The sequence below is a fragment of the Podarcis muralis genome, chromosome 3, assembly GCF_964188315.1.
Source record: "Podarcis muralis chromosome 3, rPodMur119.hap1.1, whole genome shotgun sequence".
Lineage (NCBI taxonomy): Eukaryota > Metazoa > Chordata > Lepidosauria > Squamata > Lacertidae > Podarcis > Podarcis muralis.
In genome coordinates, this window is record NC_135657.1 from 46535121 (window position 1) to 46555122 (window position 20002).

General features: G+C 42.7%; 1 protein-coding gene across 1 annotated transcript; it reads right to left on the reverse strand.

The window, feature by feature from the left end:
- Positions 1-886: 886 nt before the first annotated feature.
- On the reverse strand, positions 887-18195 carry KCNK1 (potassium two pore domain channel subfamily K member 1). The gene is made up of 3 exons (XM_028724044.2): positions 17380-18195; positions 4104-4499; positions 887-3050 (listed from the first exon to the last, which is right to left on the reverse strand). Exons 1-3 carry the CDS (start codon positions 17732-17734, stop codon positions 2791-2793), a joined length of 1011 nt encoding a protein of 336 aa, XP_028579877.1. The 5' UTR covers positions 17735-18195; the 3' UTR covers positions 887-2790.
- Between the last annotated feature and the right edge of the window lie 1807 nt (positions 18196-20002).

The following is a 20002-nucleotide window of genomic DNA, read 5'->3' on the forward strand; positions in this document are numbered from 1 at the left end:
ACCATGTAACAAATTGTTTTGGAACACAAGGGCCGTCCCTTCTTTGGAAGTTCAAAAGGACGCATGAGACAGCCATCAGACAAACACGCAATATTCTTTAAGGACAGGTTGGATATTGTGAAGGTGATGAAGCTGGGTAAAGATACAGCTTGCAGTTCTCCGTCATATGCCTGAACTGACAGAGCTCAATTTTGTCCACCTGCCTTTGCCCTCCATTTCAATTTACACCTGTCAGCTTGGCTTCTGATTAGTTTCAGCAACACACAATACAATTCCCATTTATACGGGCAATTTTTCCGCAGAGTAATCTCCTCTCTTTCCTTTAATCTTCAGACTAGCATCAACATGTTGATGCCTTATGTTATTGCACTTTTGGCTTCAAAAGTGGATTTTTTACACTGGCAGGAGCTAGAACTTATTACCATAAGCTGCAACGATGCTTGAAAATAAGAATTTCAGCATTACACTCCCTAACGCTGTTCTGATGAAACAATCTCCATGTTATTTCACTGCCTTGAAGTTATTACTAGCATCACAAACATTGGTTTTTGCCAGAACATAGACAAGATAAACTGCTTAGCACCATGGGGTACAGCTGCCAATAGTACTAAGCATATTAGAAGTGTGCACTGACTTGTGATCTTTGGATAGCTATTTTTTCTTTTTTCTTTTTTCTCCAAAATCCAGTGAGGATGTATTGTGAACAGAAACTTTGTCTTGCGCAATCAAATGAGGTGGTCAGCGCTGCCAGTTCTGGTGATCTATTTGGCAGGAAATGGGCGAGGGATTCTTGAGCACAGCAGTGAGTGTGCAGTCCTTCGAAGCCCTTAGATACGTCTGGTCAGTTATGAAAACAAGCAGCTAAGACATCACACGAAAAGACAACTGGAGCCACACTTTTATTTATTCAACTTTGAAATGCTGATTAGCTAATATATAACACAGTATGGTATTCAGCCTGTCCTTTATTAGTTCTGTGCTTTAGTATTAATAATCATTGCAAATGAGCATACTCTTGAAAAAAGAAAGTCTGAAATTAATACAACTTGTCCCTGTTTCCCAGAATCGACTGTCATTAGAATTTCACTGAAAAATAGGATTCCATGATACAGCATACTATGAAGGCCGCAGCAGACAAGCTACTTACCAGCAGCCTCAGCGAGATGGGTGGGCTGGGCCTATTTAAAAAATATGATCTTTAAAATTGCAGCCCTACAGACTTACCCTTCCACATTCATTTGGTCAGGAGTTAAGTCATTGTTTTCAGCGCCACAGTTCTGAGTTTTACTTCTCTAGAAAGAGAAATCTGTGGATGAAGATACCTTTAAAATTTCACAGCCAAGTCAGTTAAATTCTGGTGATCTACAACATATGTACAGTATATAAATATATGCATTTATGTACACAAACGAAGGTTAAAACATTATAAACAGAACCAACTTAGGCTGTACAAAAATATCCGCTTGGATGAGAACATGCAAATACACTACGCTTCAAATCAAATTTAAAAAGCATCTCTGAGTTGTGTTTTCTCAAATATAAACTTCAGCTCGCATAGATTTTAAAGCAGATTTATCAAGAGAGTCAACTTTCCTAGTAAAGGTATAAAATCTATTAATAAACACTAGGTATTAACTAAACTCATATACAGTGCTTTTAGGTGATCAAGTTTCAAGTATTTTTCTTTTCTCACAGAAGTCTAGATACTTCAGCGCTCAGCTTGACTACTACTTTGAACAGATAGGAAAATATCTCTGAAACCACTTGACAATAAATGGTTTGAGACTCACAGCCTATGGGGTAAAATTAGAGCGAAAGGGGTGTCTGAGAGTGCTAAGGAAGATGGCTTTCCCCTAAGCTGTGCCTACAAGTGCTGTATATGCTGGTGCTCATGGGTCCCTGATCCTATATCCACTGAAATCAGTTGCAAAAACACCCCTTTTGCTATTTATTTTTTAAGGCCAGGAGGAAAGCACCCAGTTTGATTTCTGACAGGAAGCAGGATATAGAATTCTTGCTCAGTACTGATGACTGTAGTACACTTGAGGGTGAAATCAGATACATTCGAAGTGTGATTGGCATACAACAAATAATGAGTTCAAACCACTTCCTACCACACTTTAGAATATCTGTCTGCCTTTATCCTTACTGAGCCAGGCTTCGAAGGTAAGCAGCTGAGCTTTAAAATAGCTGCAGGACTGATACAATGCACTTGCTCTGGATCTTTCCACTTTGGGGGGGGGGTGTATGTGTGTGTCTAAGTACAGAGATAGCCCAGCGCACATGAACCCAGTCCTTTGGTAATCTCACTGAAGGAGACATGGCAAGAGACTCTTCCTGTTTTCTGGGCTACAACAACAAACCCTTCCAACTCAATGCTTCAGTCCCCCATTCATGTTTCAAAACCAGAAGTTGCAAATGGCATCAGAAAGCTCCTATTTTGTCAATGAACCACAGCATGATTTTCAGGGGGGCGGAAGGGGACTTAGGGCAGCAGGCTGGGGAAATGAGAACTGAATTGTTGATCAAATCTAGAGTCCCCAATGTATGCTCCGTGTACGCACCATTAATCCAGGGGTTCCCAAACGCACATTTTCCCCCCAGCCAACATTCCCATAATGTTGTTCCAGCTAAAGAGAGCTTTATTTGGCTCATACACTTTAAAAATATTCCCAGCAATGAGTACTTGATAATATAGCATAGCCTTCTGCCTCTATAGTTTCATTAATGGTACTAGTTCTAACTGAAGGGATGTAAGTGCACGGTTGATATTGAAACGGAAGCCCTTGGTTAATTGTTTATGCAGCCGTCACAGTTAACTGCAGACTGTGGGGTCACAAAAGGTTCATTTATTTTCTGATCTTCCTTCAAAGAGGCCGCCTGGTCTGAAATTGAAGAGAAGGAGAGCTGGTCATGTTCTACTATGTGCACTCGGTCCTCTTCCTTGTCCTTCTTCACATAGAACATTTTCCTAAATTTTTTGAGCTCGTGAAGTTCACAGAAAGTCTCTAAAACCACCAGCATTGCAATGAGGCCCAGCATCAGGTAACCTAGGAAGACATTTAAACAGTGTTTAAAATGTGAACTGGTAGTACAGGTATGTCTGCTATAGGTATGTCTCCAAGTCAGAGAGGTCCCCAAAATGGAAGGGGCTCCATCTCTCCAGCTAGAACTATATTTCCACACAGGCTTTCGAGTATAAGAACTCTCAATGCAATTTACAAATAAAACTGTAAAACAATAAAAGTATAAAATACAGCTAATGAAACAGCAGTATAAAAAAATTCGTCACCCACAATTAAAACCACGGCTTATAAAATATAAACCAGAAATGTTATTCAGTTATGAGCAGACTGGAATCTTTAGGTCTTTAAAGCTCTTTTGAAAACAATGTGTGGCCTTCCTTTAAATAGTTGCGCATGTGCAAGGATTACTGCCAATGCAACAGGATTTTCCTCCCTCTATGCACCCCATGCCACTCCCAAATCTGCTCAGATTTAGGGGGAGGGCGGGGGGGGGGGAGGAGAATGTTTCATTGCACAAGGAAAAATCCGTCTGCTGGTGGAACCAGCAACTTAGCGCTATGTTGAATACAGCCTAGTAAGTCATTCTGCACCAGCTGAAGCTTCCAAAAACTATTTATCTACAGTGTCATATGAATGCTACCAGGTAGGAATGGCTTGTGCTTGAGTCACAAGCTATTACTAATTCCACATAGAGAGGTGCATCTTTAAATATCTATATGGTAGACACTTTGTAGCCCACTATGTCCTTACATGTGGCCCACAACATTGATTTTTGTTTATAATGTAGTATATTTGCATCTTATTCTTTCTCCAAACCATACAGAATGGTGTTTTGGATAAGAGTTCCATAGCAACTAGGATTTGGGAGCACCTCTGAAACATGTGATTCCACACCTTAATAAAAAACATACTTAACAGGGTTTTGATACACATTTCAAAAATCCAATCTGGATTTTTCCATTTACTTTTGCTATATGAATGGCTGGACTCAATGGGACTGCTTTGCAAAAGTCACAAAAGAAACACAGCTCTAAAAACTATTCACCCTCTTACTTGTACCAGTAATTTGCTACTCACATGTAATTCCTATTTTATACAGCTCTCTGAATTTTTGGTTGTAACCTTCTCCTGGAACATAGTCACCAAGGCCAATGGTGCTCAGTGAAATAAAGCAAAAGTAAAAAGATTCCAGGAAGTTCCAGTCATCTTCAAGGACAGAAAATATCGCTGCCGGGATGAAGAAAAAGCACGAGACAGTAACGAAGCCCAGAATCACCGCATGAATGATGGCAACTATCTGCTTAGAGAAACCCCAGCGGACATGGAAATACAGCACAGGCCGCCTTGTTACATAGACAATAATGCGCTGCACCACTGCTGTCAGGAAAAGCAGTGTAAAGGGGATTCCAATGACCGAATAGATGATGCAGAAGGCTTTCCCTCCATCTGACAAAGGCACGGTGTGTCCATAACCTGTTAACAGAAAAAGAGAGACAGGAGTGAGATTTGGAAAAACAGTCTGACCTGTGAACTGCTCGTTTTTCAGGAGTGGACTGATCAGAGTGGAAGAGAATGATTTGCACCTGGAGCTCCTGACTGAGTGTGCTTTGTTCCACTCATGTACCAGAAAGGCTTGTGGATGTTTCTTCTTTTCATTCATTCACTAAACCTGCTCTAAAACCCTGCAATTTATCCTGCTCAGTATAAATTGGCAATAAAAATGTTGATGACCTTTTGCCTAATTCAAAGAAAATGCAAAAATGGCAGAGGTTCCAGTCCAAGGTAGAATCTAGACACATATTAAAAACACTGTGAAAATGTTTTTTTTAAAAAAAATGTTTTAAAAAATATATTGAATTTGCCATAACCTCACCATCTAGTGCAGGCTTCCTCAACCTCGGCCCTCCAGATGTTTTTGGCCTACAACTCCCATGATCCCTAGCTAGCAGGGCCAGTGTTCAGGGATGATGGGAATTGTAGTCTCAAAACATCTGGAGGGTTGAGGAAGCCTGATCTAGTGTCACATTTGTATAATGTACTTAAAACGCACTTAAAACGTAATATTTGCTCACGAGATGGTGTTCCTCCATTTCACTTAGAAGCACTAACCAGAAAGGCAACAGGCTTCAGGGCTGAAGGGCAGGTGTCATGAAACCCAGCTTTGCACCCTGGCATCTGTCACCTCAGGCAAATACCTCACTTTGCTTAATGACAGAGCTGCCAAACACAATTTCCTCTTCCTTTCTCTTTCATTATTTACCCCACCCCTTTTTCCTCACACTATTTTTCTGCATGTCAGGCATGAAGCTGTATAAGAAGCAACTTCTTATACACCAGCATCAAATTATTCCTGTGTGTTTGGGGTCTCAGGTTGAGATTTTGACCCAATATATATTTGCAAAGGCAGAAATAATTGGAGCATTAGCTTGCAAAGACCTCTTAAGACATATACAGAAACACACAAGCACCCCCCCAATTCCTTGACTATCTGAAGGATGCAAGTTCCCACACTATGTTCTGAATGCTAAGGCCAAAACATTTGCTATCCCTATAGACTCAGCAGACTAATAGACTGCAATTCGTGTCCCATTTAAGTGACTTGTAATCTTCATGTGAGTTGTAAGAAGTTATTACAATGCTTGGTGATATCTGGCTTTGAAGTTCAACACGAATCAAAGCTATCATTCTCCTTGTATCAATGAAATTTCAAGGATTATTCTTCTTTGAAGTTGAATTAATTTGCAAAAAAAGAAAGAACAAAGTTTCACCTGTATTGTTATAGATCCCTCAGGTATCACAAGCTCTGGAGAGCACAGGCAAGATTGTGCTTGCTCTCACCAGGGTGGCAAGACTCTGACCCAGGAGCAAGTTACTTCAGGCGTTAGTCTGTTCTTCTGTCTTGTTACATTAGATCAATCTAACAAAATCCCCTCTCAAATGTGACTCATTTCAACACGCATTTAAAGATTGCTTTTCAGTCCAGTTTCTATCTCACCAATAAGCATGCTAAACCTAATTTATGGCATTATTCCTCGGAGAGCCCATTAAATCAGCGTTCAGGATAACTTTATATAGACCTTTTTGTTGGCGTTTAGATAATCCATTAGCCAGATAATTTAACATCCCCTAGGACTGATAAGTTTATTTTCAGCCTCTTTGATTGTTTGGGCTCATTTTGCAAAGATTACAAATAGAAGATTTTTTTAAAAGCAACACTGTAATAAGTCATGAAGCCTGGAGAGGACTTAAACTACTTGTTGTCCCTCACTCTAGGCCTATCTCTCAGCAGATAAAATATTCCATGGATGAAATAAATTGCCAAAATGCATCCATCCTGCAATATTGACACAACTGCTGTTTTGATGAACCGTACAGGAGCAAAAGTTTTTCTCTCATAGAAGTGTGTAGTTTGTCACTGCTCTAAGGTGGATGCACATGAGATATACAAAATCATAAAATAGGGAGGAAATGAGTGTAATCTGTGAATAACACAAGAAGAAACCTGTTGCATCAGATCAAGAGTCCTCCTAGTTCATCTGTTTCGAATACTGGCCAGACAGATACTCCAGGGAAAATTACATACAGGGCTTGAAAGCAACAGTTCTCTCCCATTCCATATCATATTCAGAGCAGAGATGGACATCAATCTGTTTCTGATCTGTGTTGTATCTGCATATGTTAATTCAGTGTCTTTCCACACTGAACTCCACTGATATTGTCATCTATGCATGCTTAACTGCACCTTCCATTATCTAACTGGATAGAAGCTGATTTGAGGGAAAGTGCATAAAACAGGGGTATTTATCAAGAACCTACAGGATACAGATGGATTGTGTATACACAACTTTGATTGCCAGCTGTGGGAGCACACTGAACTGGAGTAAATGGCAATGTGTGCACCTGGGAAGTGTATGGAGTTTGCAGGATTGCTATCCCATTTCTGTCTCTCTCTGTGCTTCTGTTGCTCCATCCCTCTGTGCATATTGCAGATTGTCTGCCCCCATTTCTAACTCCTCCCTAGAAAGATGGATTAGAAGGTACCAAGATTATGAGCAACATGAAATTACTCAGGATGGTGAAACCCAAAGAGAGCCTTGATTGACCATAAAAAGATCTCTCCATAGCAAGTGAACTGGCAAGAAAATGACAAATGTGTTTCAATGTAATTGATTCAATTAAATGAGTTATTCAATTAAGTGATATTTTCTGATCACATGTAGAGGGCTTCCTGCCCCTCCTCGCATAGATCCATTAGGTTCACAACTGCATCCATTCCTATGGTTTTGTTTTGTTTTTCAGCTTCTGCCATCTGAGCTCTCCCCCGCCCCCCTATTTCCATAGCTCAGCACAAGGATTTTCCCAAGGTTTTCTGAATGGGACACACACACACACACACACACACACACAGAGAGAGAGAGAGAGAGAGAGAGAGAGAGAGAGAGAGAGAGAGAGAGAAATGCAGCATCTGGAGAATTACATGAAATTAGGCCAGGGGCAAACGTCCTCCCCCCCCCCCCCGCCATTTTACATAGTAATTTTGATAAATGCAGTGTTAAACTTCTGGCATATACATGTGTAAATGCCAGCTATAGCAGCAAAGGAAAATATATGTTCGTTTTTGTCTAATATAGGACAAAATGACTAAGTGGAATAAAGGAATACTAGCTGAATCGTGATAAGAGTATGGTCCTTGCTTGCTTAATCTGCTCAGCTTGTACTATATACTGGTACACAAGCTCAGCATGCAATGTCAACTCAAGCTGAACCATTAAACCACTGCAATTTGGGTGTAATTAACAAGCTCATAGGGACAACATGTGCTCCACTCACGAATAAGAAACTGAGGAAGGGAAGAAGCCACAAAATCACTCTGACCACAACAATTTCTTTAAGCAGTATATATATACTGTATATATACTGCTTAAAGAATATATATATATATATATATATATATATATATATATATATATACTATATATATAGCAGTATATATATACAGTATATATATATTGACTATGTCAGACCAACACGGCTACCTACCTGAATCTAGATACCCCCCACCCCAACAAAGTCAACTTGACCATCTACCAAATCTAGGGCAAAGTAATGCATTTCTACTTAATAAATGCCAACAAAGGTCCGTATAGTTAAAGCTATGCTTTTCCCAGTAGTGATGTATGGAAGTGAGAGCTGGACCATAAAGAAGGCTGATCGCCAAAGAATTGATGCTTTTGAATTATGGTGTTGGAAGAGACCCTTGAGAGTCCCATGGACTGCAAGAAGAACAAACCTCTCCATTCTTAAGGAAATCAGCCTTGGGTGCTCACTGGAAGGACAGATCGTGAAGCTGAGGCTCCAATACTTTGGCCACCTCATGAGAAGAGAAGACTCCCTGGAAAAGACCCTGATGTTGGGAAAGATTGAGGGCACAAGGGGAAGGGGACGACAGAGGACGAGATGGTTGGACAGTGTTCTCGAAGCTACCAACTTGAGTTTGACCAAACTGTGGGAGGCATTGGAAGACAGGAGTGCCTGGCGTGCTCTGTTCCATGGGGTCACGAAGAGTCGGACACGACTAAATGACTAAACAACAACAACAACAACAACTTAATAAAACCTAATAGCTAGGATGAAAGAAGCCAGAAAGTTAAACTTTGGGAAGTTTCTTTGAGTATTCTAACTAGAAAACTATCAATTTACTCAGCTGTCTGTTTACCCACTTGCTAGGCAACAGACAATCAAGAGCAGTTATTAGGGTGAGGCTCCAGCTAGTAATCTCTGGATGCTGCCAGGCACAGCTAAATTGATAAACAGCTGCTAACTATCACCATATCTGGAAAGAGTGGTATCCAATGGCATCTGTCCACTGATGGAGAGAATCCATCAGAGGGAGGCATTCAGGCGCATACCTGCAACCCCTGCACTCTGGTGCAGATTTAAAGGGATGGAGGGGGGTTGCGGGGGGAGAAGTAATTGCTAGAGGTTTCCTCTTTCCCTTCTATGCTAACAAATATATTCCAGCAGCAGATGGACACTGCTGGATACCACCCAAGGAGCATAAATGTGCTCTGGTGTGGGCTGGATGGGTAGTACTTCCAGTTTTCAGATGAACTGTTTATTTCAACCTGCAGTGTGCTTACCCAAAGGGGTCTGGGTGTGCAACAATATTTTATCCTAAAAATATTACAAGGAATCTTAATAAAAGTTACTAAACTGTACTCCAAAACCGGATTTAAAAAGAAAACTGCAAATAATTGTGGACTATGTTTCCACTGTGACTGATTAAATCTTAGTTGTGCCTCCTACAAAAATGTGAATGTGTTAATATTAAGCTATTAATTAGCAGCATTTATCTTGTCTGCAGAACAGAACATAAAAAGGAATATGGTAAGTCAAGTGTCTCTCTGAGACAGAAAGATGCATTCAGTGCTGTGCTTTTTCATTTTCTGTAGCAGCATTTACAAATGGGCACCAATTTTTAATACTCATCCTAATTAATCCAAGCTCTTGAAAAACACTGTTTATTCCTAGTGCACTGTGGCGATTGCCAGCTGTGGAGATAGCTACTGCTGAGTAAAGCACCTGTGCAGGATGGTGACTCAGCCTGAAAACAAATGTCAGTCGCAATTAAACCAGAACAGGCTTCTAAACACTGGTGGGTGGCATCTGTCACTAGCATGCCAGCAGTATGATTTGGTCAACAGCAATTCATTGCCATCTACTAATCTCTCTCTCTCTCCCCCCCCCCCCAATCTACCAAGTAAGGAATAGGTTATGTATCTTGGGAAATTTATTTCTTCCTGTTAGATAAGCAGCCAAAATCCTGGAACACAGGAATATAGGAAGCTGCTTTGTATCAGATCAGACCATTAGTTCAGCTAGGTCATTAATATCAACACTGACCATCAGCAGGACGCCCTGCCTGGAGACACCAGGAATTGAACTTGGGAACCTTTTGCATGCAAAGCATGTGTTTGGCCACTGAGCTATGGCTCTTTCCTATGATCTGCAGAAAATAAGCCTCATAAAAGTAGGGAGCGGGAAGAGGAACACAATTTTCTATTCTTCCTTTAATAAACCAGGAATACTTTGACTTTGGTGTCACAGAGAAGAAACATGCAAAACAAAAGCTGCTGCATTGACCAATATCGGCAAGCAACTTCCAACCAGGAATGGCAAATGAAAGACAATAAAGGTCAGAATCCTGCTCCATCTTTACACTCCTGTTGGACCAGGCCTTTGTAGGTTTCTCTGCTTGGGACAACTAGGTCTCATGTACAAAGGCTGCAGATATAGGCAGGGGTTGGGTTTTCAATACAAAATGGATAGGAATGGATGCCCAGGAGCAGGATGAAAGGTGGCTACAAATGTGGGTACCTATTACAGTACATGAAGAATTAAGAAGCAGTGAATTGGCACCCTACAGTTCATGGGAGATAAACTCAGTGAAGTATCCATGGCTGAAAAAATTCCAAATGTTAAGAATGCACCATAGCAGAGAAAGGGAGATGCAGAAACTCGAGCACGTAGGTTTCAGAATAGACAGACTGCTTCAGCATTTTGCAGATGTCAAGTAGTACATCTTTTCAAAGATACTGCCTCATTTAAGAAGTATTAACTCCAAAACTTGGTTGCAAAAATCCTTGTGCAATGACTGCGGTTTTTGGAATCTGACACCTAGCCAGCTAGGAAGTAGGAAGATCTATCTGCACTAATAGGAGGTTATACTACCTCCAAAGGCTCACAAAATGTTGCTCCATGCTTAAAATAATGTATTTTTTGAAATATAAAATTACATTTCCAGCAATCTACATACAACTGCATGCTTTAGGAATAAATTTATATTGGATATAATTCATGTGTAGTTTCTCAGCGCAAGTGCTTAAGGACTTTGGCTTCTTATCTGCTGTGTTTAGAAAGTAGGTGTAAGGAAACAGAACCTCATCCAATTTCACAGAGCTTCCCATTTGATCCCAAGGTCTTCATTCTACTATTAGACATTACCTCATTTTTTTTGTCCTCTTGGGGTGTTTCCAGATGAGGTTTTATACTCTGTAACTACCACTCTTTGTTCACTCACCTTTACGGGGCCACATGGCACCATCACCAGCAACTTTTTGCCCTTCTGTGTTTTCCTCATGTCCCCCCACCATTTCTTAAGCTCATGGAAAACCCATTCACTTCTTTTTATGGAAACATAGAGGAATTTCTTTGATGTAGGGTTGAGAAATAGTATAAATGAGGGACAAGGAGTGAGCTAATGATTACATGGTTGCCGATATCCCACTGTTCCTGTTTGCATTGTCACTTTGCAATGATCCTTCCTCCTTTATTTTTCAGTAGGGAATGGAAAAATCTGAGGTGCTTCTGGGGGAAGAGCAGCTGGGAGTCCCACGCCACCAACTCTCCCTTATGCCTCAAAATGCACCTCTGAATGAAAAACTGACATACCTTTTAATGTACAGAAATATTACAATACGTACATCAATCACAACTTACTGCTGGCAAGGGTTGTAGAAACAGAACAGAAAAATGCTCTAAACTGCACCCAAGATGTAATGCAGGCAGTGTATGTGTTTGAGTTAACTATCAGAGGTCATGATACCAGGTCATGATACTGTACTTACTAATTTGAATATTTTAACAAATGTTTGATAGTTTTAATTTCAAGAAAAAGAGTCACTATTGCACATGACGTTGGCTTCCTAGCTTCAGTTTTAGCTACTTGCTAACAGTCTGCACCTCTCCAGGCCTTTGAGGGGGCCTGGTTTCATTTGTACTGGGAATCAAGGTTTACATTAGCTGTAGCCAATTTAAATAAGCCAGCTTCTAGATAGATAGCTGAGCGCTGGGAGAAATATTCAATAGGTAGAAAAGAAAACACACACCTACCACTCATGGCCGCCTTGCAACGAAAAAATAAGCTCAACCTTATGTTTACTAAAATTCTAAAGAAATTTGAAAGCTCCCTGAAAATGGAGGAGAAAAACAGAAGCCTCTTTCACCACTTGTCTTATTATGCAACCCTGTGCATGTCTACTGAATCCCAAGTGTGTTGTTTGTTTGTTTATTTATTTAAACAGTTTATATACCACTTAACAACAATTGTCTCCCAGTAATATACTGAAAATACAATACAGAAAAAGGTAAACATTGGTTAAAATGATAAAACTAGATTTTAATTAAAATGCCTGTTGGAAGAAAAAAAGTATTCAGTAGGTACTGGAAGAACAACAGGGAAGGGTCCTTTCTGACTTCAACTGGAAGGAAGTTCTGTAAAGTGAAGCTCACAATACTGAGCCTACAGCTCTTGATGGAAATGAACCATGCACCGAAGCCATGGGGGATCACTGACAGTGACTCCTTTGAAGCTCTCAGTGATCCAACAGGAATATAAGGGATTAAGCAGTTCTTGAGGTATTCTGGACCAAAATTGTTAAAGGCATAGTAAATTAATACAAGAATATAGAGCATTGTAGCCTAGGGGCAAGTGAACTCAGTGGGGCTTACTTCTAAGTAGACATACATAGAATTATACTGTAAAATACAGTGGTGCCTATAATTAACATTTTACAGAAATAAACGAAGTGCTTACATGTGAAATAGTTTGCTGTTAATTCTCTATTAATAGGCACCATCTATAAATGCATCTCCAATGAATATTTCATGTTGTTGTATAAAAATGCAAGCAGTGAAGAGAAGAAACCCACAGACCTAGGGCTGTGAAAGTCTGGGCTACAAAAACTTTGTTAGTCATAACAAAAATTGAAGCTTTTATTGTTTTGAACCAGGAGAAGTATTAGTAAAGCTATCTAAGAAGTGTCCCCAAGATATCATGTAGGGAAGCTTATGAAAGCTGATTTCTTTATGACACAAATTCCTGCCATTGGTACATTTAGGCAGGCGAACTAGAATAGTAACTTTGGTGAACCTATCTGCAAGACTGTATCAGTCAACCTCAAGGGAGAAGATTATTGCAAAGGGTTGGATTAGATGTCCCTTGTGGTCCCTTCCAAATGTACAATTCTATGTGTCTATGGTGTGTTTCAGCTCCTTCTCTTTCAAGGAGATAGAAAGGAACGAAATCCACAGATTTTAACACAGCAGGTTTCCACTCCCATGTTTTAAAACACCACTGCTGTTATGAGATGTGGTGCAATGGAAATATGAAATGCTTTCTAAGAAGTTGTCCCTTCATCGTCACAGACGCTTGCCAAATATCACTCTGAAAGTCAACAGTTTCACTTGGGGCACTGTGATGTGTGAGTCAGTTTTTTAAAGGCACCTCATGTTTATGAAAAGAAACCTTGTTAAAATGTTTCAATGACTCACTTTCCTGCACATTTAATTAGCACTCGAATTCCACCCATACCTAAGCTGTGTTTCTCCCTTCGCCTTTCCTTTAAAGCATTAGTGTCAATACTAATAGTCTGCACAAAGGGAGATTATTTTTTTAAATAACAAATAACTGAAGTCGGTGATATTTTTACCACCCTGATGACAATTATTCTAGTCAGTGGCCAATGCATTAGTCTGACAAATTGAAAAAGAAAAAGAAAAAAAGATGAGAAATTACCAGCTCATAATCTATCCAAGCTATAACTAAATCAGCATCCCATGTGAGACAAGATGAGGTAGAGCTATCATCCTTTCCATAGCTTGCCTGTAGAAAACACCTTCAGTTCCTCTTGCTACACTAATTTGATTCTATGCTTTGTTGTTGCCATATAAAAGAGCACAAAACTGATCTCCTATACCCTGATCCATTCTTCCCCTCCCCAATTTAAATAGTTATGGGCTTCCCAGTCTGAAAACACTTCCTTGACACTTCTATGCTGCTTAAAAGCTGTTTCCCACATCTAAAGAGGCCACCGTAAGGCTACTGCTCCTGTGCAAGATTGTTTTGCCAGCATCAGATAAAAGAGCCTTTTGCACTACCAGCGCAGAGTGTCAGAACCTGAGTTTTTCGAGCTCAGTTTCTAGTTCACTGTTTTTGGAGTACTGTACACTGTCACTGAGTCCAAAGTATTATAGCATTGTCACTGTGTATTAATTGTGACAGACCTGGGACACTCCTTAGACATGAGATCTTAAACAAGACACTCCTTGTTTAAGATTGGTTGGAATCTTGAAAATGAGCACTCCTCTTCTTAGGGGTTGGGCATACAATGCCACGTGTTATTACAGGTTCTGCTTGTTCCATATGGTTGGGATCACATATCCTGTTTTTCACAACATGTCAAAATATACATCTGTCATTGTAACTTAACCCCTTAACGGCATCCCCACATTGCATTATGATGTGGTGCTTGAACAACAACAAACTACAAACAGCAATTGAAGCTGCCTAAATTGTGAAGTGGTAACAAGCCTTTGATGTTCACTTGGAAAGAAATGGTAAAGTTGAAAAAGTTTCAAGCAATGAATAGTGCCATTTGATAACATCTACGTTGTGTGCAACCAAAAAGCCATCTTCTGAAGAGGACACATCATATTGTGGTAGTTTCCAGCAACCATAAATTAGCTTTGGGAAGAAACTGCAACTGCTTTAGCTTTATATACAGCAGGTGCAACTGATTCTTAAACTTGACCCATGCCATTCATGTTGCTCAGGTTACAGGACGTGATATGAGTCATGATGGGCAGAGCTGCGGTGACCTTATGTCACGTTAAGCAGTTTTATCTCAGTGACTTCAACAGAACTGATAAGTGATTAACAAAGAATATTTGATCTCTGGAAAGAATCTGTATTCAGAACTTTAACAAAACCTAATTAGGCTGCTTAGGATGCAGGAGAAAACCATAACAACATATATTTAGAGCACTGAAAACAGCTCACAGTAAAGTAGCTGCAGAGACAACAAGCTACCCCGATTGGGAGTGCATTGTGAATTAGTTATGCGTGTGCTTTTATCTCTTGACCGCACATGATGAGCAATCGGTTTTTCCATTGTAAGAGGAAATATAATACCCACTTCTCCCCACCAGGTCACCTTATTCAGAAAGCAAGAGAAACACAGTAGCAGACTTGCATTCTCTCAGCTATCTCAACAGCACTGTGATCTTTGAGGAGACTTGCAAAAACTTGTGTCCTCAATCTGCAGAAACAAAGCTTCTGAATTTTCCAGTTCTACCAGTTAAGAAGACTGCAAACATATAAACTAAGCATAGTAGACCCCCCTTCTCTGATGCTGGGAAACATTTATTTTTGCTAGGCTTCTCTTAGGCAGAATGTCATGAATGGCAAACTTGATACCAGGGCCATAATCTGATTTCAGAGAACCTTGAAGTTTAAGTGGAAATTAGGAACCAAAGGTAAGCAGGAAAGTTCCATCCTCATTTTGAAAACTCACATTTATGAAATAGAGAGAACTGTTTGTGCTTTTTAAGTCATTCTAGTGATACCTCAGAAACAGGCACACAAACTCTAGAGGGCTAACATGTCTTCTGCCCACATCAAGTTGTCCTGACAGAATGGAACCTGTTCTACAACTCTTTCTAACATGTCTTCGCAATTATTCCTAAATTCAGTTCAACATACAACTTTCTTCCAACCATTATTAAAATAAATACTGTGGAGTTGCAATCTGATGCACACTTATCTTGGAGTAAGCCACAATGAACACAGCAGGACTTGATTAAATGTGCACAGGATAGCACTGAATTCTTTCCTAATACTGTTTAACACCCCCCTAAACTGTTTATGTCAGTGGGAATAAGTTTCACTAAATCAGACTATGCTATACATCTTTTATAGCATTTCAAGGTTGCAACTGGTAGCTCTAGTTTATATTTGTTTATATTACATCAGAGAAGCAGATAGAAAAGGTCTAGTAACATGGTTGCCAAGTTTCATCAAGGGGGTCCTTTGTTCAAAGTCCACTTCCACCTGTGTAACAGACTGTTGAGAGGCACACATGCTACAAGATACAAGACTCGAATATTCACCCATCAATTAGCCCTAGGTTTTCCTCTCTAATTTCTGAAAGCTGTATTGACATGACACTGCAACGTGCTTATTTTTCTGATTGAACATGCAGCTCAAAGGCTTGCTTCAAAAATGTTAAACTCTGGTTAATTAGAAACCTATAACCTACGTCTTGGCCCTGTTCTGTATGGGAACCAAAGCAGCTCTGTAAAGTTACTTTCACAAATAATGCTCATTTTCCCCCTGGAATGCATCATTTGTTAATGTGGCTCAGAAAGCTGACAAGATTATAAAGTTTCAAACTGATGTACGTTCTTACCCATGCATTTTTTATTCTTGAGTTACAGATGCAGGAAGTGTACAGAGCTTTACATCATCTGAGAACTTACTGCAAGCATGTCTGCTGTGAAGTAAGCTCTCGGTGGTCACTTTCTGGTGTGTTTAGGACTGCAGCCAAAAGCAGCTTTGAGTGTTTTCAATGTACATTTTAGGCAACGTAAGCATCACATCCATATTACTGCTGAGCTTTTTTCTTTTAAGGTCATGTGCAAAAAGGCCCTTTGAGTGCTTCTTACACCATCTTCACATTTGTGTACATTGTCAGGGTTGGGTAAAACAGCCATTTTAAAATTGAACAACCAGTCTTGCCACGGTTGGTTCTACTCACCCATTTAAGTAAATATAAAATATAAACATCATAAAAGAATCCACCCTAGGACTCTGCCCGGTGCTGTTCATATATATGTATATGTATATGTTTATGTATATGTATATGTATATATCTACTGTATCTATATATATGAGGTTCTGTAGCCACATGCATGACCAATAGCCCCATAAAGTGCCAGGGACGCCTGAACTTTTAAACCACGGGAGGGGGCAGAGTGGACAGCCTGTGGTTCCTTGGTGATGGTGGTTGGGCACTTTTCATTCTCTATTATTATTCTTATCGCTTCGACGACGTCGCCCAGACATGGTCCAGAGATCGGCTTCTGGAGCTCTCGGGAGGCTTGGCGCAGACGAAGCCTCGCTCCCTTCTGCAGCGCCCTGGACCCGGCGGGAGTCCCGCACGCAGAGCGCGAAGGCAATGCGGCGGGATGGAAAGGGCGGCAAGCGGGGCTTCCGAGAGCCTCTGGAGGAGGACGCGCGCGGAGGGAGAGGAGGAGGGAGGTGTGCGGAGAGAAGGGGCTGGAAACCGGCCTCGGCCCTGGGGGGAAGCCATTGGCCCCTCAGGGTGGCCTCTCGGAGGGCGAGGGAGAGGCACTCGCTCCTCGGTTCCGGGGTTCACTGACTCCCTGTGAGGCCCCCCGACTGGAGCTGTGAGGGAGAAAGAGGAGCGGCGGCGGGGGGGGGGCGGAGGCGGGAGACGCGCGGCGAGGCCTGGTTCCGCCGGGCCCGCGTGGCGCCCGGCGCCCTCCTCCTTACCCGTGGTGGAGAGGACGGTGCTGGCGAAGAAGAGGGCCGAGGTGAAGTCCCAGTTCCAGTTGCCGGAAGCGTTGCTCAGCACCGACACGCCGTAGTTGCTGGCCTCCAGGACTCGCGCCAGGAAGCTCTCGAGCTGCTGCTCGGAGAGGCACTCGTGCTCCTCCACGAAGCGCCGCTTCAGCTTGCGCAGCTCCTGGCGCAGCAGGTCCTCGTAGGGCAGCTCCACCGACGAGAAGACCACGGCGCCGAAGACCAGGTAGAGCGCGTAGCCCAGCACCAGCAAGCCGAAGCACCAGGCCGAGCGGTGCCTCTCCACCAGCCGCACGCACGAGCTGCCGGCCAGCGACTGCAGCATCTTCCCCCGCCAGCGCCTCGCGCTCGCACCCGGCGCCAGCCCGCCGCCGCCTGCCCTCAGCACTCGCGAGGCGCCGGTCCCTGAGGGAGGGAAGGAAGGCGCGGGAAGCTCGGCGCCCTTTGGACGCGCGCGGCGGAGAGGGAGCGGGACGCCCGGGGCGGGCGACGGGGTGGGGAATGAGCACCGGCTCGGCCCCTACGCGCGTCCCCTGCCTGGAGGCTCAAGCTCCGCCACTCATTCACACGAGCCCTTCTCCGGGCGTCTGGCAGCGGGGTTTCGCTTCGTTCTTTTCCTGTTTCCTCCTTTCGGTGACTTTCCGTTTCAAAAGCCCAGATGATGTGGCGCTCACGTGGTTTCCCGGCTCAGGTAACCGGGAACGGGTCGCGCGTCAGCTGCTGAACTGGTTCCAGCTGGGCAGCTCACTAAAGTGAGTGGGGAGGAGAGGGAAAAAAGGAAACACGCATACCTATAGATTCTTTCTCTCTCTCAAAATAAATAACACATCTGGATATCTGGAATGGCCCACACTCTCGCGCACCTACCCGTATTCAATCTCTTTCTCTTTCTGCAAGCAAAGGGCACACCAGGAATGACCATGGGGAGCGGGGAGAGATGGTAAAGTTCATTTTCATTGTTATTCCACCATAAGTGTTCATTCGTTCTGCCATTTCATCCCGTGGTTTTGCTGTTCTGAATATAGACCTCATTGCTGGGCTCTGCTCAGTGCCATTTCTTTTCAGGACTGGTACTGGCAGTAGCTTCTCCATCTCTTTGCAGCAGGAAGACAGGACTGGTGGCGGCACAGTCCCTCATAGAATCATAGAACTGTTGAGTTGGAAGGGACTGTGAGCGTCATCTAGTCCAACCTCCTGCAATGTCATGGAGAAGACCTCTCTGGAACCAGAAGCTTGTGGCAGATACCACAAGGCAGTGGTGGAGCAAGGCAGGAGTGGTCCGCCCCAGGTGTCATCCTTGAGGGGGGGTGACATCACCAAAGGCAGCGCCCTCGGGAAGTGCACCCCCCTGGGATGTGCATCACCGCCCCGCCCCCCCGTGGGCGGCTAGCCCCGCCCCGGTGGGCCGCTCCATGTGCCAGAGCAGCTAGCTCCACCTTTGCAACAAGGTGCTTGAGAAGGAGGTAGTCAGCTTCAGGCATGCTTGTTGTTGTTGTTGTTTAGTCATGTCCTGACTCTTCGTGACCCCATGGACCAGATTACGCCAGGCACTCCTGTCTTCCACTGCCTCCTGCAGTCTGGTCAAACTCATGTTGGTAGCTTCGAGAACACTGTCCACATTCAGTTATTCAGACCCATTTCAATCTGACACCAGGCCTGGGGTTGGCCTTGAAACAGTTTCTTTGGTCACCCTGCTTGATTATATCTGCATTGAGAGAAAGGCAAGTGGAGTGCAACTGATGCTTGATGCCATCTAGCTCCATAGGTTGGGAGTTGGAAGCATTGTTTTACAGTAGTCCTTCTGTACCTCTCTTTCGGAATCAGGTGAAGCTGTGCAGGTCTTTGGCCAGTGCCTAGATGGCGGCAATAAACAGAAGTCGTATGCTGACAAGGTGGAGGCTGGGGGGATTCCTAGGTCCAAAAACTGGGTTCATGGCTTGTTGTGCATTCCTCCTAAAAGATCAAGTACGTAGCCTGGGTCTACTGCTTGATTCCACCCTGTCACTGGAGAGTCTGAATTTGAAGTTCGCACTGAAAACCTCTATTTTAATGGACAAAGGAGTGCCTTTACTCTCTATACAGTGGTACCTCAGGTTACATACGCTTCAGGTTACGGACTCCGCTAACCCAGAAATAGTGCTTCAGGTTAAGAACTTTGCTTCAGGATGAGAACAGAAATCATGCTCCGGCGGCGCAGCAGCAACAGGAGGCCCCATTAGCTAAAGTGGTGCTTCAGGTTAAGAACAGTTTCAGGTTAAGTACGGACCTCCAGAACAAATTAAGTACGTAACCCAAAGTACCACTGTACAGTGCAGGACTTCTGAAAATCACAAAGCCAAATCTTTATCCATGTTTAATAAAACCAAGGCAATCCTGCATTGTCCATCACAGGGGTAGCCAGCATGGTGCCATCCTGATTTTGCTAGACTACAGCTTACAGCTCTCACTGTTCCTGACCATTGGCCATGCTGTCTGGAGCTCATGGGAGTTGGAGTCCAACAACATCTGGAGGAGACCATGTCAGCTACCCTTGAGATTGTGAGTTCACTTCCCAAGAAGTACTGCAAAAGCCCACCACTTCTCTTTTGTTAGG

Bases quoted from the DNA above. Each gene is read 5' to 3' on its own strand.
- KCNK1 (XM_028724044.2), bottom strand. From the start codon at position 17,734: ATGCTGCAGTCGCTGGCCGGCAGCTCGTGCGTGCGGCTGGTGGAGAGG. The intron at 4,500-17,379 runs GTAAGGAGGAGG...TTCTGTTAACAG, and splicing joins CACCGTCCTCTCCACCACGG to GTTATGGACACACCGTGCCT. The intron at 3,051-4,103 runs GTGAGTAGCAAA...ATGTCTTCCTAG, and splicing joins GTATAAAATAGGAATTACAT to GTTACCTGATGCTGGGCCTC.